Source organism: Cydia amplana, chromosome 24, assembly GCF_948474715.1.
Source record: "Cydia amplana chromosome 24, ilCydAmpl1.1, whole genome shotgun sequence".
NCBI classification, from domain to species: Eukaryota; Metazoa; Arthropoda; class Insecta; order Lepidoptera; family Tortricidae; genus Cydia; species Cydia amplana.
The window spans coordinates 4,787,581-4,812,323 of record NC_086092.1 but is presented as its reverse complement, the minus strand read 5'-3'; the positions used below and the strand labels follow the sequence as shown (position 1 = coordinate 4,812,323).

The window sequence follows — 24,743 nt, the reverse complement described above, 5'->3', positions numbered from 1 at the left end:
TCGGAATGGCCCCAAGAATATTTAATAAAATACCACAAGACATACAATTACTAGAGCTCAATCAGTTTAAAAAAGCCTTGAAACTGCTACTGATTCGAAAGAGTTACTACTCAATAAAAGATTTTTTAGATGATAAGGACTTGTAAATAATTTATGTAAATACCCATTATATTTTGGCATGCATGCTCTCAAAATTTGTATGCCGTAAGGCGCCACATAGTGAAACTGACTGAACTGTAACACCCTATTACCTATGTTGGACAAATAAATAATTTTGTATTTGTATTTGTTATTATTATATCAATAATTATCAGGCATAAAAATCACGATAATTATCAAGATAACTATCACTGATAATTATCCATTCCAACCCTGGTGGGAACAAAACGTCCACTGTTTTGGCGTGGCACTTGGGACTTTACATGACAAGGACAAAAGATAGTAGCGTTTTCTCTTCTAGTCAACGTTCCATAAGACCATCCCGTTCGGACACGGTATTATTATTGTGATTTCCATAGAATACTTGCTTTTAGGATTTATTTGTAGTCCTATACTTCGTTTTTTTTAGCATTAGAAATTTGGTAAACAATCTTGATGTGTCTTTTAATTGAAAAACACATTTTAAAAATAAGTTACGGTAAATATGTAACAATTATGAATCTAATACTATCTTTTATAGTCTTCTGCTTTCATAAGTAATAGTTATTGATTTTTAAAAAGTGTTTTTCAATTAAAAGACATGTCAAAATCGCTTACCTTCTTTCAAGTTCTTTCTAATGCTAAAAAAAACGAACTATAGTCTGTATTCTAATATAGCACAGAGCTATATAAAAGTGTAGCAATGTCCTTACTTTTAGTTACTAAGACTCATGACAGAGGTATTTGAATTGGGTTTGAGCTACGCTTAGGTTTATTTATTTCGGTGCTTCCTATGTAGTGTGAGACTCTGCAACAAAAATCATCAGGTCATTGAATACAGTACGAAACAAAAATACATAACGATACAGGGCAAAAGGTAAAAACTGTACCAATTTTAGGCTTATCCACTTCACAGCGTACGAATCATCTTCCTCGCGTTGTCCCGGCATTTTGCCACGGCTCATGGGAGCCTGGGGTCCGCTTGGCAACTAATCCCAGTAATTGACGCCAATTGGCGTGGGCACTAGTTTTACGAAAGCGACTGCCATCTGACCTTCCAACCCAGAGGGTAAACTAGGCCCGTATTGGGATTAGTCCGGTTTCCTCACGATGTTTTCCTTCACCGAAAAGCGACTGGTAAATATCAAATGATATTTCGTACATAAGTTCCGAAAAACTCATTGGTACGAGCCGGGGTTCGAACCCGCGACCTCCGGATTGCAAGTCGCACGCTCTTACCGCTAGGCCACCAGCGCTTCACAGCGTACGAATAAATAAATAAATATAATAGGACATTTTGACACTGATTGACTAAGTCCCACAGTAAGCTCAAGAAGGCTAGTGTTGTGGGTACTCAGACAACGATATATATAATATACAAACACATAAATACATAGACAACACCCAAGATTCAGGAACACATATCTGTGCTCATCACACGAATATATGCCCTTACCGAGATTCGAACCCAGGACCGCGGCTTCACAGGCAGACCAGTCGTCAAAACCGGTATAACTCGCCGGTTTTGACGACCTAAACCGGTTAATAACTCGGCAATGAACCACGTAGTAAAATGTCGTTAGAATCATCTTGAAGGTCCAACGGATTATCGATTAAAGTGTCCAGCCACTGCGGCCGTTCAGGTGATCCAGCATGCCCTGTGTGACCTAGGCTAGTGTGTTACCTAGGACATGGACGAGCAGGGGAGGCGCGGGGAGCCCATCTGTGTGAGCACGCGTCCAGCCACTGCAGCCGTTCAGGTGATCCAGCATGCCCTGTGTGACCTAGGCTAGTGTGTTACCTAGGACATGGACGAGCAGGGGAGGCGCGGGGAGCCCATCTGTGTGAGCACGCGGTCCAGCCACTGCGGCCGTTCAGGTGATCCAGCATGCCCTGTGTGACCTAGGCTAGTGTGTTACCTAGGACATGGATGAGCAGGGGAGGCGCGGGGAGCCCATCTGTGTGAGCACGCGGTCCAGCCACTGCAGCGGCCCGTTCAGGTGCAGCTCGATCCAACATGGCGTCGATGTCACCGTCTGCCGTCTGTCAAACGAATAGATCCAGTTAATACACATACGAAATATTATCAGGAAATAGGCTAGATGACAAATTTTCAAGGTGTCAATTGATCAGGATTGCCCATATTGAAGTATGGACAAAACAAGAAATTTGCATTTTTGTCGGTGAAATATTGCGTTTATGTATATAGTTGCTATACAATCTTTTTTTGGATATAATGTAAGGAATCGAATGGTATCCTTACTTATTCACTTTATGGAAGTAAAAAAAACTCAAGTTTTAAAACCTTGACGTCCTTTATTTTCGTGCTATTTCCATATATTATTTTAATATCCACATTATTGTGATAAACTGCTCACTTGCTATCTATTTTACTAGATTTTGTTATGAAATTCGCCACGTGTCATCATCCCTATTATACTGTACGCAATTAGACACTTCGATTGACTGTATTTATGTACCCTATGTGTTGCAAGTTGCAAATGACCCTCTGCAGGGTCGCGTGGAGGAAGAAGAGACAGTAGCCCAAATAATACGCTGAGGTGACAGGATACCCGGCACTGCTCCTCGACATCTGTTAAGCTGGGTCCAGACGGTGCAGACTTGCGCTGCGCAGACTGTTGCACGGACAAAAGTATGTGCGACTCACATCGTCCACACGATACAGACATGTTAGTTGTTCTTTAAACCTCGTGGTGTGCGGACGTCTTCATATCCATAATTTTAATTTTAATGCCCAATAATTACATATTAGTAATAAAGATAAAAATAAAGATTTCATGTAAGTCGGTAAAAGCACACTATTAATGTTTTATTATTATTTAAATTGTATTATTAATTATTTATATTTTATTAGTTTAGTTAGTTATTAAGCTAATTAAGAATGTAAATTGCAGTGCCCTTGCAGGGCTCATAGCTGATCTTGTTTTGTTGTACCACCATGTAATGTACCTATGAAAGCAATAAATTACTGAATTACTATACTCTTTGGACTTAATTTTCCATACAGCTGGAAGGGACTTATATAGATCTATAAATTCAACTAAGAATTCTCTCGAATATTTTCTTAAATCGTTAATTTTTATAATAAAAACAAAGCAAACTGTGAATTAATTAACCAAAGTTGTCGTAAGTTGACCCAAACAAGTCTGAACATGCGTCCACACAGTGCAGTAGTCGGCGCAAACACGCATGTCTGCGCCGACTTTTTGATGCCAGATACAAAAATGCACAGATGTCGTTACAGACTTGAAACTTCACGTCCACACGTCCCATTTGCACCGACTTAAGTCTGTACAGACGCGCTGCGCAGACTAAAGTCTGTGACGTGTGGACCCACCTTAAGTCGTCGTAGTTAAAATGACGTGACCCCCCCCCCCCCCCAATCCTGTGACGAAATGAATGGATGAGCCCTATTGAAAAGAAAGAAAGAAAGAAAATACATTTATTTATGACAAACACAGATGACAAAAACTTGTTGACAAATATACAATGTATATATAACCTATAGAGCAAAATGCCATAAAAGGGTCACAACTCAGCATGTAGCTGGCAAGCCGGCGCTGTTCTTCCGTTGTGACCCAGGCGTACGCTTTTCGACGACGAGGCGGCTATGCTTTAATTAACTAATTAAAAACATATAACTATACCTAAAACATAAAAATTAAACTAAACTATTACATAAAAATTAAACTAAACTATTTATACACTGCAAACATTGCGGCAATTGCCGTATCTACAACAGCCCTGACAGCTGTCACTTGGCGTTGGGAGCTGTCAGCTGGCCACACGTCACGGCCACGTCCCACAGCATGGTACAGAACGGCCATATTTGTGCTATGACACAGCAAGCCACGTGTACATTTTGTGCAGAAAACTTAAAAACTTCCAGTCGTAAAAGTTTTTAACAAACCAAACTATAAACTAAATTAATTTTTTGGAAATGTGTGTGCGCGGTACCTGTACTCTGCGCCCCAGCCCTTGACGAAGCTCATGCGTATGGTACACATGCGCGTGAGCTGGAACACCGCCTCGAACCCCTGCGGCACAGACGCCGATAGCAGCGCCGCGAACTCCTGGTTGTTAAAGATCTTCAGATTGCAGCCTGAGACAAACATTAATACTATGTTAGATCCATAGAGAAAAAGCGGCCAAGTGCGAGTCGGACTCGCCCATAAAGGGTTCCGTATTTAGGCGATTTATGACGTATAAAAAAAAACTACTTACTAGATCTCGTTCAAACCAATTTTCGGTGGAAGTTTACATGGTAATTGTACATCATATATTTTTTTTAGTTTTATCATTCTCTTATTTTAGAAGTTACAGGGGGGGGGACACACATTTCTCCACTTTGGAAGTGTCTCTCGCGCAAACTATTCAGTTTAGAAAAAAGCGGCCAAGTGCGAGTCGGACTCGCCCATGAAGGGTTCCGTATTTAGGCGATTTAAGACGTATAAAAAAAAACTACTTACTAGATCTCGTTCAAACCAATTTTCGGTGGAAGTTTACATGGTAATGTACATCATATATTTTTTTTAGTTTTATCATTCTCTTATTTTAGAAGTTACAGGGGGGGGAAACACATTTTACCACTTTGGAAGTGTCTCTCGCGCAAACTATTCAGTTTAGAAAAAAATGATATTAGAAACCTCAATATCATTTTTAAAGACCTATCCATAGATACCCCACACGTATGGGTTTGATGAAAAAAAAATTTTTGAGTTTCAGTTCGAAGTATGGGGAACCCCAAAAATTTATTGTTTTTTTTCTATTTTTGTGTGAAAATCTTAATGCGGTTCACAGAATACATCTACTTACCAAGTTTCAACAGTATAGTTCTTATAGTTTCGGAGAAAAGTGGCTGTGACATACGGACGGACAGACAGACGGACAGACGGACAGACAGACAGACAGACATGACGAATCTATAAGGGTTCCGTTTTTTGCCATTTGGCTACGGAACCCTAAAAATGATATTAGAAACCTCAATATCATTTTTGAAGACCTATCCATAGATACCCCACACGTATGGGTTTGATGAAAAAAAATTTTTTGAGTTTCAGTTCAAAGTATGGGGAACCCCAAAAATTTATTATTTTTTTTCTATTTTTGTGTGAAAATCTTAATGCGGTTCACAGAATACATCTACTTACCAAGTTTCAACAGTATAGTTCTTATAGTTTCGGAGAAAAGTGGCTGTGACATACGGACAGACAGACAGACGGACAGACGGACAGACATGACGAATCTATAAGGGTTCCGTTTTTTGCCATTTGGCTACGGAACCCTAATATAAGTAAAGTAAGAATGGTAATTTCATACATCACTTTTCTTACCAAATCGCGAGTTATTTCGTAGTCGACATCTAACGCCAAGTAGTGGAACTATCAGTACCGCTACTTTGACACCAGATGTCACTAGTTTCACTGTATGCTTAGATCTTTAAAACTACGCAACGGATTTTGATAGAGTGATAGATAGAGTGATTCAAGAGGAAGGTTTATGTATAATTTGTTAACCCGTGCGAAGTCGGGGCGGGCCGCTAGTGTATCAATATTGTAATGTAGGTAGGTAATTACACTTTAAGAAACGTATGACAGCGCAGGTAGAAATAAGTCATTCTTGCAACATATGAAGATTCCCAACGGCTGTGTTTTCTTGTGCTCCTGTAAATATAATTTTCTCCAATATGCTCGGAAATGTTCACCTTATTGTAGCAAAAATAGTACAGAAAGCTCTACGTTATTGTCAAATTCTAATTTAAAAAAATCAAACTATCGCTGTCCTGTTCTAGCGGACGGGAATGAAAAAAACACTACAGTAATAACTTATTACTGTAGTGTTTTTTACTTTTTAAAAATAAAAAACGCAAACAGCCAATTATTAAAGCCGCGAGCCGCGTCTACACGACCCGATCAGCTATCATTTCAAGCTATATGATAGAGTGAGATAGTAAGATAAACGACCATACTTGTCTCGTTCTAACAAGACCGTTGTGCTCGTGTATGATCGTGCGAATACTGCTTAATAAAATCAAAGATTATTTTTATATTTTTTTAAGGATCTCATCCGTGTACATAAAGTTTATATAGTTTGTCAAAGGACTTTCTCATTTCAAACATAGACAGAGAGAATCATACTATCTTTGTCTTACACTAGTACTAGTACCCAAAAGAAAAGGATAGGTATAGTTTTCCTGGTTTTTACTGACTGACAAATTGGTTTGACCAACTATATTGCACAATTATATTGAATGAACGAATATTGAATGGTACTGAATGGCAGAATAACTTTGTGCCCTTAACTTTTAAAAATTAATTTTAGAGGGAAATTGTTTTTGACATTTTTGATGTGAAGGTTCGATTTGAGTCATGCTTGATGCTTAAATAATTATTATTTTACCTTATTTCCTCGCATGTTTGGAGAAAAGCACTATATATGCCTCGGCAGGAATAGCAATTCGTGGATTCGTCTTCTTTGTCGGACTCCGCTTCGCATCGTCCGACAAAATCGAAACTCATCCACGAATTGCCCTTTCCCGGCCTCTGCAATAATGTACTATATCCCGAGGGATTTACTGGGGACTTTACAAATATGAGAATTAGTACATTACTGCAGACGCCGGGAAAGAAGGGCTTGCCGGGTGAGTAGGTATAGCCGGCCGACCGTAGGGAGGCCGGATAGTGATACGAAGCCGGCAAGACCTTTTCACGGCTAGGCATGTATAGTGCTTTTCTCAAACATGCAATGAAATAAAAAAAAATACGCCACTCAAAAAAACAAATTTATAATCTTTATAATAAAAATCCAACTTCACAACAAAAGTTTTTTAATTTTCCTTCCAATCCCGCCATAATTGTTTTTTTTTTACGGAAGTCGTCCGTATTTCGCGTGTGTAGTGTTCGAATAGACCTTATTAGGGCCATTATACACAATCTGATATTGGCACCCTGCCCAAAGGCACAGAGCTGGAGCCACTTTTTTATTTATAATTTTAGTTTATGTTTTAGTTGTAGCTTTATATAGTTTTTAATTTTAGTTTATAATTTTTCTTTCATATTACATTATTGCATAATAGTTAAAACTGAATAAAAATATACATCTGATATTAAGAATCTCAATTTCTATAAATAAAATAAATGCAGAGGATTTTAAATATTGTCTATGGTCTCTGGTGACTTACGTATAGACAAAATTTTAAATTTATTCATCAACACATTGAATCATACAGATTCGTATTCTTAATATCAGTACGTTCGTGTATAACAGGCGTTAACACGGATATTTTGGTCCGATAACCATTCATTCACTAAAAATAAAAAAAATAAAAATATAATTCGGCTGTTTAGCCTGTTCATGGACACAGACCCCATGTTTACATTATAATTTAAAAAAACATTACTTCCCGGCCTAGGCCTTCAATTTCGTATGAAATTCCTTTACAGTTCTCTGGAGTTGCTCCGCCCTAAACGTGATACTTCGAAGCCTGATATAACGCCCGGAGCGACGACATTTCATTGCATGTTTGAGAAAAGTATATTTACCCGGGGGTATCTTGCAGACGGTTGCGGGATGCCAGCCGTAGCGCTGGTTGCAGTTGGGGCTCTGCACGAAGATGGACGAGTCGCTGAGGCACTCGGCGAACACCTCGCCTGAGGACAACATACATCGTAAACTTTAAATAAATGAGCTGGGAACCGTTAATAAAAAAGTTAACTTCGTTAATCCGTTAAATAAAAAGTTAACTTCGTTAAACGTTAAAACGTTACTTTTCAAAGTTTTAACGGAAGTTAAAGTTAACCGTTAACTCGAAATCGTAAATATACGCAATAGGAAATCAAACTAGTAGAAATAATCATATCGTCGTGTCGTGTGACCGCTCGGTCTCGAATAGTAAGTTTTTATATTTGTCTCGCTCGCACCCGTGTATCTTATATGGCAACTGCTCAGGTTGCCGCGATCGACTCTGTCATACTCTCGTAATAACAAAATTAATACGGCGCACGGGGTAAGCAATATCAGACTCTTAGTCAGTAGTACGATTCGCGCTATGTAAAGTTGCACTGCATACAAACCTAACCCAAAGTAGTCGGAACGTGATCGGCGCGGCGCGGCAGCGCGCGGCCTTGGTGTGAGTAGGTACTTAGGTATTAACGATTAACGGACTTAAGGAAAGTTAACGGAAGTTAACAAGTCCGTTACAGGTTTTTAAAGTTAACTTAAAAGTTAATCCGTTACTCGAAAACTTAACTTCGTTAATTAACGATTAACGGATTAACGGAATTCTGCCCAACTATGAATAAATGTCATATACTAAGAAAAAGTGACCAAGGCCTCCAGTGCCCCAGGCTGGAATCGAACCAGCGTCCTCTGCTATCGCGGCAGGTGCCTGTGCCACTCGGCCACCGGGCCACAGCGGCATAGGTTGAATTTTTCCAAGTATATGCAATTCATACTGAAGGCTTATGGCGCCCCCTGGCCACCTCTAAGGTAGAACAGTATGGTTCGACCTTCTAACTGGATCATCTCAGGTGATCAGGTGATCAGAGTTTTTCTGAAAAGAATTTAATTTGTTCTAATACATTAACATACATCGTGTTTAAATACAGCTCCGGAGACTAAGAAAACAAGGTCGAGGCAAATAAAGATACATAGATCACTAGATAAGTTTTGCAATAGACAACTATGAAACAAAGAGGTGGCCTGTCATATATTATACTTTTTAAAACTGTATTTCCATAGACAATGATTGGCCGGAAAACATGGCCGAGTGTAGGCCAAAGGTTATGGCGCCATCGCTCGAAAAGATTGCACCATTCCTTTGGCCTACTCTCGGGTAGATGGCGTTAATTTCAATATTTAACAAATTAACACATATCAGTGAAAGAATAAGGGTCAAAGCCAAATGGCGTTCTAACAGTTTTAATCTTTTGTCAAAAGATGGCAGTAAATTTACTGGGGCTACATAATTTATTTGGTAGTGCTGTTGTTAAAAGTTTGGATACCACATTCTACTATACTTCGTTTTTTTTAGCATTAGAAATTTGGTAAACAATCTTGATGTGTCTTTTAATTGAAAAACACATTTTAAAATTAAGTTACGGTAAATATATAACAATTATGAATCGAATACGATCTTTTATAGTCTTCTGCTTTCATAAGTAATAGTTATTGATTTTTAAAAAGTGTTTTTCAATTAAAAGACATGTTAAAATCGCTTACCTTCTTTCAAGTTCTTTCTAATGCTAAAAAAAACGAACTATAACACTAACTACGATCAAAAAGCGTGTTTGGTGAAGAAAACAACTTTGAAACCCGGTTTTAAAGAGTGACTGGCACAGGGCGGACACGCCATACATCACGGCGCGTCTGTACACGCGTCATTGTGTATGTGTGGGTAAGTCGCTTTACTGAGAGCACGCCAGAAGTCCGTCAGATTCATGTCGCGAGGTAATGCGAGTCGGGGCGGGGCGGTGCGTGGCCGTTCTGTATGATAATACTATTGCTTATCCTGTGCCACTGGTGACAGTAAAACTTGATTACAAAAAGAGTTAAAACAAGTGAGACTTTACATTTACTCACCGCCAATGTAATATAGGCGCACGCCCTTGCCAATGTGCCGCCGCGTCTGCTCCACCACTTCATTGCGGTTAACGTTGGACAGGAGCCCTAGGCAGAACCTGGGGGGAAAGCGTGTTTTATTCGAGTTACAACATTTTGAGTAACCATGGTCCCTTAATTCGACAACATGTACATTGAGACCCTTTTATATCTTTTAGCAATAGGGAATATTATGCGAAAGTCTGCGAAAGTGGCGCCACTTCCACAATAAGTCACAATCTAATTTTGTTATGAACTATATCACTCTTGCATGTTGGAGCGTTAAAGAGGCAGATAGCTCTTAGTAAACAAACCGCCTTGATGTAAATGTCATATTTTATTATCTGTGAAAACTTGTCAAAAAACTGTTAAGATACAGTGTGTAAAAGTTACTCTATGGTATATGTACTTACGTCGCTAGTGCTGCACTCTGGCGGCAAAAAATTGCAGTAATACTCCCTATTATTATTCACGAAAACCAGACTTAATCGCGAATGATTAACTTTTAAATTGCCTCCTACGTTTCGAGAACGCCAGTGTCCCCGTGGTCTCAGAGACAGACCCCTCCGTCAGACTACATAGTAGAAAACAAAGTCCCTTCCCGCTGTCTGTCTGTCTCTATGTATGCTTAGATCTATAAAACTACGCAAAGGATTTTGATGCGGTTTTTTTAATAGATAGTGATTCAAGAGGAAGGTTTATGTATAATAGGGATGTTGACAATTTTTTACAACTGGTTTCATTTTGTAGATAGACACGTAATAATTACAGAAAAAAATATATTCATTAATTTTGAATAAAAAAACATGTATAATAAGTTTCGTGTTTATATTTCGCGCCTAAACGCTCCAAACTGTCACGTGACCTTAATGACGTAACGGCGTTTTAAACAAACTGCTGTCAGTCATTTTTTTAAATTCTTTATATGGCAACTGACAATTTTTTTTAAAGCCTTAACACACTACCGCATCGGACAGCGACCTTCTTTCTCGCTCTAACTTATAGCTGCGTCCTTAACGCACCCCCTTACACACTATCGATTCGTGCGCCGCACCAAGATCGCGTTTCGGTACGATAATCTGTAGACACTTAGGCAGGTTTTATAACTTGTCTTTGGTGATTCCACTGTGATTACGTCACGCGCTCCGATTGGCGTTTGCAGTCACGTGATACTGGGCATTATTTTAAATACTTTTGATTATTTTTAATTAATTTATTACGCATATTTACACTTGCAAAATATGATTTTCCGCGTTCTAATATTCCCTGCTATGGTAAAAACATAACATGTTATATATTGGCGATTCATGTCAACATCCCTATTTGTTAACCCGTGCGAAGCCGGGGCGGGTCGCTATTAAATAATAAGTTAAGGCGGGTGTTCAGCTCGTGGTAGCTGGTGCTGCACCAGGCGGGCTGGTGGTGGGGGGTACCCACAGACAATCAAACCGCTAGACATAGCATAGTCGCGCTACCCCCTCTGCCACACATACGGTAGCGTTACTCCATCTTCGAGTCAATCCCGTGCCGTGATTGGTCCGTGTTTTTGAACGGACCAATCACGGCACGGGATTCGCTCACCTCGTCCCCCCGCACCCCCGTATTTTTGGCAGCATCGGTTTCATGAAAGAATTGGCCTAAGCTCAGTCTAGAGGTTGGATTGTCAGTGGGGGTACCTCTCGCTGTTGCTGGGGTCGGTGAACCCGTCCACGGTGATGGAGGGTTGGCTGGCGTGGAAGGTCTCGCCCACGCGGGTGTTCAGCTCGTGGTAGCTGGTGCTGCACCAGGCGGGCTGGTGGGGGGGGGTACCTCTCGCTGTTGCTGGGGTCGGTGAACCCGTCCACGGTGATGGAGGGTTGGCTGGCGTGGAAGGTCTCGCCGACGCGGGTGTTCAACTCGTGGTAGCTGGTGCTGCACCGGCGGGCTGGTGGGGTGGGGGGGTACCTCTCGCTGTTGCTGGGGTCCGTGAACCCGTCCACGGTGATGGAGGGTTGGCTGGCGTGGAAGGTCTCGCCCACGCGGGTGTTCAGCTCGTGGTAGCTGGTGCTGCACCAGGCGGGCTGGTGGGGGGGGGTACCTCTCGCTGTTGCTGGGGTCGGTGAACCCGTCCACGGTGATGGAGGGTTGGCTGGCGTGGAAGGTCTCGCCGACGCGGGTGTTCAACTCGTAGTAGCTGATGCTGCACCAGAAGGCGGGCTCGTGGTAGAGCACGGGCGCGGCCTCGGGACCGCCGGGGGGCGGCGTCAGGGGCGCCAAGTCTGACACAAAATAAAACAGTAAGGGGCACAAAACAGATACAGTACAGAAATCAATCTACATACAAAGTGCGCTCGAGCAACGCACACATAGACACTGCTCACAGACATGATATCTCGGACCGGTTGGGACCAGTACGAGCGCGAGTGCCATCCGCTTGAGACACGCGCCTGTGAACTTTTTTGTGCAATAATGGAGAAACAAAAAAGATGTTATTATAACTGTTCAATGGACGGTTGTTTAAATTCAACAATAAACGGTGAATTGTCGTTTTTTAAACTACCAGTGGTTTCAGAGAGGTAAGTAGGTGTCTGCTTGTATTTCGATGGTTTGTTTTAACGTTAAACAGAACAGTTAGGTAGGTAGGTAAGCACCCCGCCCCGGCCACTACTAGATACGAGTGTTTACCACGATAGTTTTTTGTGCATAAATCATAGTTGACAACCCTAGAGCGACCGCCGAGCGTAGGTATGAAAAGTGAAGTACATACATGTGATTGACTTCTGTACTGTATCTATTTTGTGGTAAGGGCCACCCCACATCTGGCGTCTTTCGAGCGTCGGCGTCGGTCAGCGCTATGGAAAATGACGTCGCTGCGCAGTTGCGTCGACGTCGCGTCGACGTTGCGTCGACGTCGCGTCGACGTTGCGTCGAGCAGTGCCATAGAGTTGTAGACGCCGACGAGACGCCGACGCTCGAAAGACGCTAGATGTGGGGTGGCCCTAAGGCCTTGGTCTCCTATTTTATGTTATACGCGGCGTCTGACGTTAGCGTCAACGTTCCTGACCAAAAAAGACGCCAACGTCGACGTGTGAAAGAGACCACACCAATACATCTCTAAAGTATTATGACGCAGACGCTGTAAGCGGCCGACGGCGTTTATAGGAGACCTTAGCCTAAGAAAATAGCTAATCATAATTTGGGGTCCCGTTGTTTCCCATAATGTTTTAAGTCATAATGTATTGTTTGTCATATTAGCATTAGTCATAAAACTGAAACCGTTAACATTTCAGGATTTTCGTTAGGTTATCCTATAGATAGGTAAGGTTAGGTTTGTTTTATGGCAATCCTGAAAAGTGACTCGTTTCTGAACCAAATCAATTATGACTAACGAAAATGCGGGCAAACAATACATTATGGCTTAAACCTATTTGGGAAACAATAGAGACCCTCATAATTTATCTCTAGCCCTTTAGGTCGCAGTCATTAGGCGGGTCTACAAAGAATGAGCAATTTCCTCGCGACGTGGCCCGTTCTTTGTGGGCCCGCCTATTTTTAGTTTTGGGACAATAATTGATTAAACTTCAAATTCAATTAATTTATGGCGTTATTCATAAACGGCTGCTAACTTAATCACGTAGACCGCGGACTTTTGTCGCAATGACGTCACAATAGGGTAGTCTGGGGAGTTAATGGAGCGGTGTTAATTAATACGCCTTTGTTAATTAAATTAAAAAATCAGGCATCCACGGTATAAATTACCTATAAGTTAATTGTCAATTGATTGTTGATACATCGATATCGACGTTGTTCTTTCGTTAACTGACTCTCCGTAACAGATCAAGAGTTTTTTTAAATGACTCGCGGTTAGGCTACGTCTTCTATCAGAACATATCCACTTCAAAAAGGAAAGCTTCTATCCACCTCGATGGGATGTTATTGGTGCATATTTGAAAAGTTTGTTATCAAAGCAGGATTTATAAAGGTTCCTTGGATTTATTTGTATTGACTTATATGTAATTTATATCGTGAATGCCTGATTATTAAATTTTAATGAACACAGCCGTATTAATTAACACCGTTCCATTTACTCCCCAAACTAACCTATTGTGACGTCATTGCGACAAAAGTCCGCGGTCTAAATTCATCAACTGATTATTAATCAGTTGATGATCTTTGGTAATATATGTGAACTTTTGTGTAAGGGAATGTATAAAGTGTGCAAATTGTCAACAAACTCACTCATGTTGTCGTTGTGGTCCATGGGGTCGTTGTCCTCGCTCATGTAGCCTGGGGGCGGAGTCTCCACGGTCGCCGCGCTCCTGTCAAACACAAATGTCATTCCAAAACTTTCAGCGACAAGCCTACAGAGTCCTAAAATCTTAAAAATCTCAAAACTTAAGAGGCAACAGAAGTGGTCATTTCTCCATACAAACGTACTCGAATGTTTCCTCCGTGGGTTTTGAAGCTAGAGCAATGTTTTTTTCAACACAGATTAATATTGTCAATATCTGTGTCGGACCGTTTTGCTTTTTTTGATATTTTTGTTTTTTAAGCCCTTCAAAAACTTCAAGCAAAACGGTCCGACACAGATAATTTCATAATCATGTAGATTTCCAAATTTGGTTACGATTGGTTAAGTTTTGGAGGAGTCGAGTACGAAACCTCGATTTTTGAGATTTTTATGCAGGATTTTTCGCCTTGTCCTTATCGCACAGTTTTAGGAGCCGGTTCCGTTAGCGAGACGGGTATATTTACCTAAAATATTTAAATCTCAGCTCCTGTTTCATCTTAACCGAACATTCTAGTCGCACAAGTCAAAAGTCTACATCTCGACATTGGCAGAATCCACCTTGCTAAATTTAGCGAGGAGTAAAAGTCATTATAGAAAAGAAAAGAAAAAGCCTACCGAGTGACATCCATAGTATGCAATGACATTTATAGTGTGCAAAACGTTCAAGTTGATAAGCAAGACCAAGTGCGGGTAGTTCGAAAAATCGCGCAGCTAGTTAGGGGCTATTCATAAATTACGTCATTTCAAATTAGGGGGGGGGGGGGCTGGACATCGGATGATGGTAGCAAGACGTAGGCGGAAACGGGGTCATTTAAAGCATGATTTTTGGATGATTATAGGGGGGGGAGCCAAAAATCGTCAAAAATAGATGACGTAATTTATGGAAAGCCCCTTAGTAGTGCCGTCCATTGAGTATATTTAATTTATGTGCTCCCCGTTATATAAAAGAAATGGTTATTGACATACGCTGTTGCATCGCAAATTAATTATATCGTCTCTATCACTCTTCCATATAGTGCGGTACAGATATTAGAGGCAGATAACGTTTCGATTCGTTTCTCTGCGAACGATTGTCATGTTGGCTGGGCCCCCCAATGATTTATAACTCAAGATAGGTTATAGGCGTTCAAAAATTGAAGCGCGTAACTTGTGACAAATCGGACAAGTTGCCTTTAGTCGCGGCTGGACTTGCGATATATGTGCACGTGCTAACGAGCTCCCGCACACCGAAAGAGAAAGAGACGAGCTTATGTTTAACAACGAGTGTGACAAAAATGGATGGAATGAGAAAGTTAATCAAAAATAACAGATTTCTTCGTAGGCACAGAAATAAATATGGAAGTATTTTTTGTGCTCCTCAAGTATGAGTATAACCTATCTATGGTTATATAATATCATTGGGGCCCCCTGGTTTTCTTAGATGACAGAGTGACTCACACGTGCACTGTGGTGTTCGAGGGCACCTGCTGCCCCAGGGTGGCCTCGAGATACATGGCGCTATGTGTCAGCGCGCCGACACCTACGACACCACCCGTTTGCATATCCCTGTCAACAAATTAAATTAGACCTTAATGTAATAGACATAAGATATAGTATTTAAATAAAGAGCGCGGTATTTCGCAAGTAAAGCAGTTTGAAGAACATCAAAATCACAAAAAAAAACAGGCAGAAAAGCAACTTCACTTTACTGTGACATGATAGGCTACATGACTAATTTTCATTTATGGTATCAATCGATCGGGTTTGTTTTTAGGATCAAATGTCTATATGGGACCCATTGCATTAAAGTAACACAAGTCAGAAATTGTAGTCAAAGGCCGACAGTCGCACTTCACTCGCGAAACGCCCTTAACAAAACGATAAATGAACGTGACATCAAGGTCTCTGAGAGCCCATCTTGTCCTCTGGACAAAACAAGAAAATTGCGTTTTTGTCGGTGAAATATTGCGTTTATATATAGTTGCTATACAATCTTTTTTTGGATAAAATGTGAGGAATCGAATGGTATCCTTACTTATTTCGTTTTTGAAAGTAAAAAAAAACTTAAATTTGGAAACTTTCAGGTGTTGTATTTTTGTATTATATCCATATATTTGTTTTAATATCCACAATATTGTGATAAATTGCTCATTTACTATATATTTTACTAGATTTTGTTATAAAATTCAACATGTGTCATCATCCCTATTATGGACCACCTATATATAACCTATGTCAGGCGTGTCTCACTCCGCGATTTCGTCGCTTTGCTACAGGTAGCTAAAAGTACATCCGTTCGGCCCCAATTTTAGGGAAAGCCATAAGCCGCGCGTGGCGCTGTCGCCACCTAGCGGCCATATCTGTGCTGATCGTAACAGACGCGTTTTGTTAGAGAGTGAGTCTTCTGTACTTAGTACTATTATTTATTCTGTGCCTATGTGGTGTTACAAAATGAGAAATGAAGACCTGAGACAAAAAACAAAAGTGACCGACATACTCACTAAAATAGACCAGCAGAAGTGGAGATGGACTGGCCACATGTTGAGAGACAAGCAGGAAAAATGGAGTAAGATCGTAACAGATTGGTAATTTGGTACCCAAGAGGTTGCACACGGAGTCAGAAGAAACCTCGTACAAGATGGGAGGATGAATTCAATCACGCAGCGGGCCCGAAATGGAGAAGAGTGGCCCACGACAGACCCCAATGGAAAGAGCTAGATGAGGCCTTTGCCACAGAATAACTAATAGTACTACCGTACAGAAAATTCACTCCTTCACAAAAGTCAGATTTAGGCATAAAATTACACCTATATCGCCGCCTGCAAGCAAAATTGAAACTTATAACCGTGCATGAACCGTGAATCTCCTTTGCGCGCCGCAGTTTTATGACCGAGCTGTGAGTGTCGGCACGGGGTTATCACTTGACAAGTTTTTATACCTAAAGTCTATTTTTTTATTCGGTAGACTGAAATGACAGTTCATAGTATGAACATAAAATGTCATTTCTTACTATGAACTGTCATTTTAGTCTACCGAATAAAAAAATAGACTTTTATACCCACTGATTTATTATTTTTAAGATAAATATGTAGGAATTACAAACGTTGATTATGTAAACATACATTTTTTATCCGGAGATAGTAAGTATGTCTGATTCTCACGGAAGTAAGTTTCGAAGCCATTGTGTATTTTCAATTTTGCGCGAGCGCCACGTGACACGACTATCGTGCGCGTCGAGCGGCAGCCCACTGCTATACGCCTGTCCGATGGGCGCGCCGGCCAAATGTACCTAAACTGCGGAGTGACACCCCCCTGCCTTTGCCAAGCGGCACACTGAGCTTAGAGACATACTCTAACTCAGAACAAAAGGGCTTAATAAGAGATAGATAGATATGTGGAGTTATAATACATTTGTGTGTGTGTGTGTGTGTGTGTACTCACGGCTCGGGCTCGCGGAGGTAGTGCGAGTAGGGCGGCGGCGGCGGCGCGCGCGCCTCGCCCTCGCACCGCGGCACGAGGATGGGCGGCAGGGCTGCCACACACAATACGGTATTTCACATTATCAGACTTAGGAATCCGTGGGGCAAATTTTCTTGGCAGGTAGGGAGTTCCTATATCGATAAACTCAATTATAGATGCTCGTTCTATATACTAGTGATCGCCCCCAACATTGTGTGTTTTTGTAACTATTGTTTTGAAGACAATATGAAATTCACATATAGCATGTTTTAAATAATCGCTAGGTTATATAAAGGTAGGGCGTAATACTTATTGCACTATGAAATAGTCAATATTACCTCTTTATTGATTGATTATCAATCAAAGCGAATTATTATTTTATTTGATTTTTACACTTTTAATAAAAACATATTTTTACAAGCAAGCCATTGAGTGATCACTAGTATATAGAACGAGCATCGATAATTGAGTTTATCGATATAGGAAGTCCCTACCTGTAAAGAAAATTTGCCCCACGGATTCCTATGTCTGGACATTATGAATGGTATCACTCGATCAGGTTAGTTTTGAGGAGCAAATGTCTGTATGGGAACCATTGTCTTAAAGCAGCGGTCGGCAACATCCGGCCCGTGAACGTGTCACTTGCGGCCCGCGATCCTCCCTGGCTATTTTGTATGTAATATTGACAAACGACAATGTCTGATAAAGTCATAAATATTAACAAAGTGCGGCCCGCCTCAACTTCGTTACCTACTATGTGGCCCTTGGCTGCTAAAAGGTTGCCGACCGCTGTCTTAAAGCAATACAAAAGTCACAAATGATGGTCAAAGTCTGGCACCCGCACTTTACTGACGAAACGCTTCTAACAAAATGGCAATATATCGTGACGTCACCATGTAACGTTATTATAAGCCGTTTCGATGTATGGAAAACAAGGAAATTGCGATTTTGTCGGTGAAATATTGCGTTTATGTATATTGTTGCTATACAATATTGTTTTAAACGAAATGTAAGGAATCGAATGTTACAATTATTTTATTCCTATTTGGATGTAAAAAAAAATATATTTTAATATTCCGTCGAAGTGTTCCGTTTTGCCGTGCGGGGCGTGAGCGTTTTTTATCCTTGACTTGGCCGTATTCGGGTAAAAAGCTTGACTTACCAGGCGAGTCGATCTTATGGTAGTGGTAAGGGTTGATGCACACTTACCAGGCGAGTCGATCTTATGGTAGTGGTAAGGGTTGATGCACACTTCGTCTTTCTTCAGCTGGTACGCGAACTCACAGTGGTCCACGGGCTTTAGTTCATGCTGGCTCTGAAAGAAATACGTTTTTGGCAAAAATTTCATTTTTGCTGCAAGCTTTTATCGCTGACTGTACTTTTCTTACCACAGACAACTAATACTCGCCGAGACAATTCTAAAAACCCCAAACATGTCTTTATCATCATATCAGCTCCCTGGTACCATAATATTGCATTGTCACCCGACATACACACGTATGCAAATTTTCATCAGAAACCGGGAAGTGGGTCAAATCTAACTTGCAAGATATGACCCGTACTATCATACATTAGTTGCATTAATATACCTAGCCTCTCTTTTTCCATACTCTTTAAATTATTTAGTTTACAATTTTGCTTTTAGATTCGGTTAAAATATGTTTTTTTTATACTATTGTTGTTTTGGTTGATTTTTGTCTTTTCTTGGGGTTATGATACTTTGGATCCCATTTGGGTAAAGGCCTCCTCCCATTTCTTCCATAGATATCTGTGTTTGGCATTGTACATCCAGTCATTTCCTGCAACCTCTACTAGGTCGTCGGTCCAACACTTGACAGGTTTACCAACTTTCCTCTTGGCCGGTAAAATGGTCCTTTCCATCTTGTTAGTTACATAGGTACATACAATGCAAGTTAAGTAAAAGCTTGTAAAATGGTTTTGTTTAAAACTGATTAGGTTGAACAATTTTGGTTGGTTTTATAGTAAAATTATAGATGTTCTGGCAACACTAACCTGGAGCTGCGGCCACCGCCACAGCCGACAGTAGACAACATGCGGCAAGCCCTTGCGGTTCTGGCCGTTTATTATATTGTCATTTGGCTTCACTCTGGAAACAAAGAAAAAAATTGCTTGAATGTAAAGGGTACGGGCTCATTTAGACGGTGCGAGAACTCGCATGCCAGTTTCATTACATTGCGTCATTTAATCGGTCGGCTGAATTGATGTCACCTAAATGGTCCGCAGTGTAACTAAAATCGTATGCGAGTTCGCGCGCTATCTAAATGAGCCTTACTACTGAGTAAAAGGTCACCTAGACTTATAACTACACACCTTATAAAACAAAGTCCCCTGCTGCATCTGTCTGTCTGTATGTTGGCAATAAACTCAAAAACGACTGAACGGATGTAGGTGGTCGGAAACTAAAAAAAACACTACTTTTTCAAATAATCCATACTAATATTATAAATGCGAAAGTGTGTCTGTCTGTTACCTCTTCACGTTTAATTAAACCGCTGAACCGATTTAGTTGTAATTTGGTATGGAGATAGTTTGAATCCCGGGGAAGGATATAGGGTAGTTTTTATTCCAGAAATCACCATTTAAGGGGGTGAAAAGGGGGGTGGAAATTTTTATGGAAAATCGATAAAAAGCAGATTTTGTAAAAAGAAGCTGCCCAAATTACTAACTCCATGCCAGTGTTGGGCATTCAAGAATAAAATCATTATTTGAATAAGACATCGTAGGAATAAAATCATCTCGATTTTATTCCCGTCAAAAATATTCAAATAATTTTGATCGGAAATAATTCGTATGAGAAAAAATTTAATGAGAATAACTTATTCTTAATCAAATAAATATAATCATGATTTTTATTCGAAATAATATTCCACGTTTAAAAATGAAGTCTGGGTACCGTATAGGTACTAATTACGTATAGTTAGGTAGATGTAATATAGTACTTAGTCTCTTGTCTAATTTATACCTATTTTATGGAATAAAATCTTACAAATTGACCGTCGCATAGTTTCAGTAACCGCATTATTTCTAATTTAATAACCAAATCATTAGGTTCAATTTAGCTGGTCTAGGGGCCTAGCCAAGATGCCAATCGCTTGCGCTCCGACAACGAAGCGGTTTCTGTGTCTATCACTCTTACATATTAGTGCGATAGAGAGACAGAGATAGCGTTTCGTTGTCATAGCGCAGACCATTGGCATGTTGGCTACGCACTCAAGGTGCCTAGCCAACATGCCAATGTGAAATAACCAAATTATTAGGTAAAATTAACTGTTCTGGGGGCCTAGCCAACATGCCAATCGCTTGCGCTCCAGCAACGAAGCGCTTTCTATCTCTATCACTCTTACATATTAGTGCGATAGCGTGACAGAGATAGCGTTTCGTTGTCGTAGCCCAAACGATTGGCATGTTGGCTACGCACCCAAGGTGCCTAGCCAAGATGCCAATTTTTTTTTAATTTAATAACCAAATCATTAGGTCAATTTTGCTGTTCTAGGGGCCTCGCTAAAATGCCAATCGCTTGCGCTCCGACAACGAAGCGCTTTCTGTCTCTATCACTCTTACGTATTAGTGCGATAGGGTGACAGAGATAGCGTTTCGTTTCGTAGCGCAAACGATTGGTATATTGGTTACGCACCCAAGATGCCTAGCCAATATGCCAATTTTTGTTTTTAATTCAATAACCAAATCTTTGGCTACAATTTAGCTGTTCAGGGGCTTAGCCAATATGCCAATCGTTTGCGCTCCGACGACGAAGCACTTTCTGTCTCTATAACTCTTACATATTAGTACGATAGAGAGACAGATACCGTTTCGATGTAGTAGCGTAAACGATTGGTATGTTGGCTAGGCTCCCAGAACAGCTACATTGTACCTAATGATTTGGTTATTAAATTAAAAACAAAAATTGTCATCTTGGCTAGGCACCTTGGGTGCGTAGCCAACATGCCAATTGTTTGCGCTACGACAACGCTATCTCTGTCTCTCTATCGCACTAATATGTAAGAGGGATAGAGAGAGACTATACGCAACTCTACGGAGCGTTAACGTTTGGCATGTTGGCTAAGCACCCTGATCGGATGATAGAACTAGATAGACAGTGTATAGCAGAATTCTTTAATGGGTACTGTACCTAAACTAAAGTAACAATATCAAATCAATCCGACTTTTAAATAGAAGGGTGAAAATCAACTTACAAAGTATAACCGACTGACCTACAGAAATTAACTTAATTCTAAATAACATTTTAATTGAATAAAACCTTATTTAGATTAGTCCCACTTCTAGAATAATTATTCCGTTTTTTATTCCGCATTTAAAATAAAAGTCACAGATTTATTCAACTTAATTTTATTCTAAAATAACTAGTGCAAGAATTATTTTAATTCAAATCGATTTGAATATGAATAAAATTTCTGTTTTTATTCTTATTCTTATTCAAGTTAATTTTTGCCCAACTCTGCTCCATGCAGACGAAGTCGCAGGCAAAAACTAGTCTTTTTTATAAAATAAACCGTTAATATTATTTAGGGTCAAGTAATATTAACCTGAAATAGACAATATAAGCAATACAAACAAATATTACACATTTAAGTAAGACTACTTAAATCATTTTGTTTTCAAGTCGGTATCTCCTATAATTGGACGTAATTTTGTATGTATTTTCTAAAATATCTTAATAACAAAATCCCTCCACCAATTGCTTTGTTTTTATGCAACTTCAAAACCAAAATGAAAAATGTCTTAGTTCACATTACAAAAAAAAATCAAAAGTTCATTTTTATCTTACCCATAATGTTTCAGCGTTCTATTTGTAGCAATACAAAAGATTCATCACCATTACTAAAATTCCTAGGTTCAGTTCTTTCACTTCAGTCTTTAACCTTTACCCCAGGTCCTTTGACCCCAGCGTGACCTGGAGTGCAGTCACATCTTATATAAGTGGCACTTTGCACTTTACTAAACATGTGGATATTTTTACCACAAATCTTGAGTAACCTATTACAAACTTTTAAGATTCCTAAATACTAATTTATAATTGATGCTTTGAAATTATTGTTCACATTAATGTTTAGTTTCATTATACTCTGCAAAAAATCCTACAATATGTTTCAGGAATGATAAATTATTACTGTAAAATAGTAATGATAAAGTACCTGTTAATATAAAATAAAGATCAGGAAGTGATGAGGAAGTGAAACATATTATTGTTAAGCATGTTTGTTATGTTTTATTGTTGTGAATGCAATAGCGAGATAACCGTAAGAATTAAATATGTACATTGAAATCACAATTTATATCTGAATTAGGTATTTGAATCGTGATCTGTATCAGGGATGTTGCGGATGCAGATTTTTTGACATCCGCGGATGCGGATATTTAAAGGCTTACATCCGCGGATGCGGATGCGGATGCGGATGTCAAGATTAGGTACTTTGAAAACGTCAAAAATTACATTTTTAGTATTTTTTGTTAAAAAAAAACGAAACGTTTAGTATTTGAGCAAGAATATAGGTGCGTTATATTTAATAAACAGTAACTTGGCCGATTTTTCTGGGTCTAGACGATTTCGTTATAGGTAATGACGAAATTACCTAGCACTTACGCCGCCGCTAAGACGTTCCTGTACCGACTTGTTTGACATCCGCATCCGCATAAGCTCCGCATCGATTTTATGCGGATGCGGATGCAGATGCGGATGTTGAAAATAATGCGGAAGTTCCGCGGTTGCGGATGCGGATGCGGATGTTCGCAACATCCCTGATCTGTATACCAACTTATATTTACGTATATTTTGCAGAATGTCGGTACATTAAATCAGTATTCAATCAATACAAGTGAAAGCTAATCTAATCAGATTCTGATTGGATTGGAAAAGAAGATAATGTTAAGTAACAATACGTATTTAACTTACGAAAATACGGAAACGGCTAGGAAATATCCAAAACTGTAAATTAAAAACACTAATATCCTCCCACAATTCTACTTATTAACACGTTCAAGGACAATATTATATATCACCGGTTTCCGCACTAACGTTGTTACACACTGATCACGTGAAATACTTTGTTTTATTACGTTAAACGGCAATAAAACATTCGCGAGGTCAAAACCATGCATCCGCCATATTGCCAAGGATTGCGTTTTCCTTCGATTTGTTTTGACGGCAATTTGACCTTTTTGGATTTTGCGTCCTGTCTGTGGTTATGTAACCAAGATGCGGTGGTCGTTGACAACGCAGAGGTCAATGCGCTTTGCACGTTTTCCGATTTAGCCGGGTTGCATGACCAACCCAGCCGCAGTGAAATGAACTAACGTTTAACGTTCCGTTACACGCTTTTAGTGGTCGTCAAATATTTGTTTACAACAATATAAATAAATACTAAAATAAGATTACTTAATATTTTGAGAAATTTTACTAAGTATTACAACTGCCTTATATTTAAATTGAAGGTTTAAGCTGCTCTAACTATCCAAATATCAACATAATAAGAGAACAAAGACATTGCCTGGAAAGGACTGTAAATCTATTTAGCGACCGGAAACGTCACATGATTGTTATCACAAAAAAAAAACAAATCAATATTGGTCTTACCTGGGTATTGTTACACATTTAGTATGACTATTTTGGCTGGAAATTGCCTTTTCCAATTCCTCTAGGGCTCCACTTTTCTTCAATTTCTTTACTAAGCTCTTGACAGCCTTCTCAGACCACTTATCTTCAGCAACAGACGACCCTTCGGGGCCCTTTTTCCACCCTAACAGTCGCTTCACAACTGGCGGCGTTAGAGGAAACATGCCGCAACACTTTATCAATTAAGTCATTAAAATTATATTATAATCAATGAAACACTCCTAAACTCACACACGAATCTTACAATCCGTATTTAGATATAGCACTGACGGCCATGTTGAGAAATGAATGAAAAAAAAATGACAGTAGTGACAGAACAGTTGTCAATCAACAAAGTTTAGCCATCCCTTTCGCACGAATAATATATTTTAAGACGTTTTACATACGTGTTCTAGTTTGAAACAACTTTAGAAATAACAGGATTATTTGTTTACGTTACACAAATGATGATGATTATTAAAAAGCAGTTACAAAATTATATTAGCGTGAACAAAAGTCAAATACAAATAAATAAATTAATAATTTCATATCATCTATCCCTCCTTTACATGTTTATTTTTAAAAAGACATCCATAGACACACCAGCCAGTCTCAATTCGGTTCTCAATAGCTTTTAGGGATGCATTA

General features: G+C 39.7%; 1 protein-coding gene across 3 annotated transcripts; it reads right to left on the bottom strand.

The window, feature by feature from the left end:
- Positions 1 to 824: 824 nt before the first annotated feature.
- Positions 825 to 24,414, bottom strand: LOC134659310 (mothers against decapentaplegic homolog 3). 3 transcript variants are annotated; one of them, XM_063514963.1, is made up of 12 exons: positions 24,078 to 24,414; positions 19,478 to 19,571; positions 18,674 to 18,779; positions 17,447 to 17,537; positions 15,464 to 15,571; positions 13,975 to 14,054; positions 11,834 to 12,014; positions 9,739 to 9,836; positions 7,701 to 7,808; positions 4,117 to 4,261; positions 2,058 to 2,181; positions 825 to 946 (listed from the first exon to the last, which is right to left on the bottom strand). In XM_063514963.1, exons 1-11 carry the CDS (start codon positions 24,278 to 24,280, stop codon positions 2,058 to 2,060), a joined length of 1,338 nt encoding a protein of 445 aa, XP_063371033.1. In that variant the 5' UTR covers positions 24,281 to 24,414; the 3' UTR covers positions 825 to 946. The 3 variants fall into 3 exon arrangements, 1 of the variants encoding a protein (XP_063371033.1); XR_010097797.1 differs by lacking the exons at positions 825 to 946; positions 2,058 to 2,181; positions 4,117 to 4,261 and having other exon boundaries at positions 7,700 to 7,808; positions 11,566 to 12,014; positions 24,078 to 24,413; XR_010097796.1 differs by lacking the exons at positions 825 to 946; positions 2,058 to 2,181; positions 4,117 to 4,261 and having other exon boundaries at positions 7,766 to 7,808; positions 11,433 to 12,014.
- Between the last annotated feature and the right edge of the window lie 329 nt (positions 24,415 to 24,743).

Bases quoted from the DNA above. Each gene is read 5' to 3' on its own strand.
- LOC134659310 (XM_063514963.1), bottom strand. From the start codon at position 24,280: ATGTTTCCTCTAACGCCGCCAGTTGTGAAGCGACTGTTAGGGTGGAAA. The intron at 7,809-9,738 runs GTGAGTAAATGT...TGTTGTCCTCAG, and splicing joins GCGCCTATATTACATTGGCG to GCGAGGTGTTCGCCGAGTGC. The intron at 4,262-7,700 runs GTAAATATACTT...TGTTTGTCTCAG, and splicing joins CGTCTGCAAGATACCCCCGG to GCTGCAATCTGAAGATCTTT.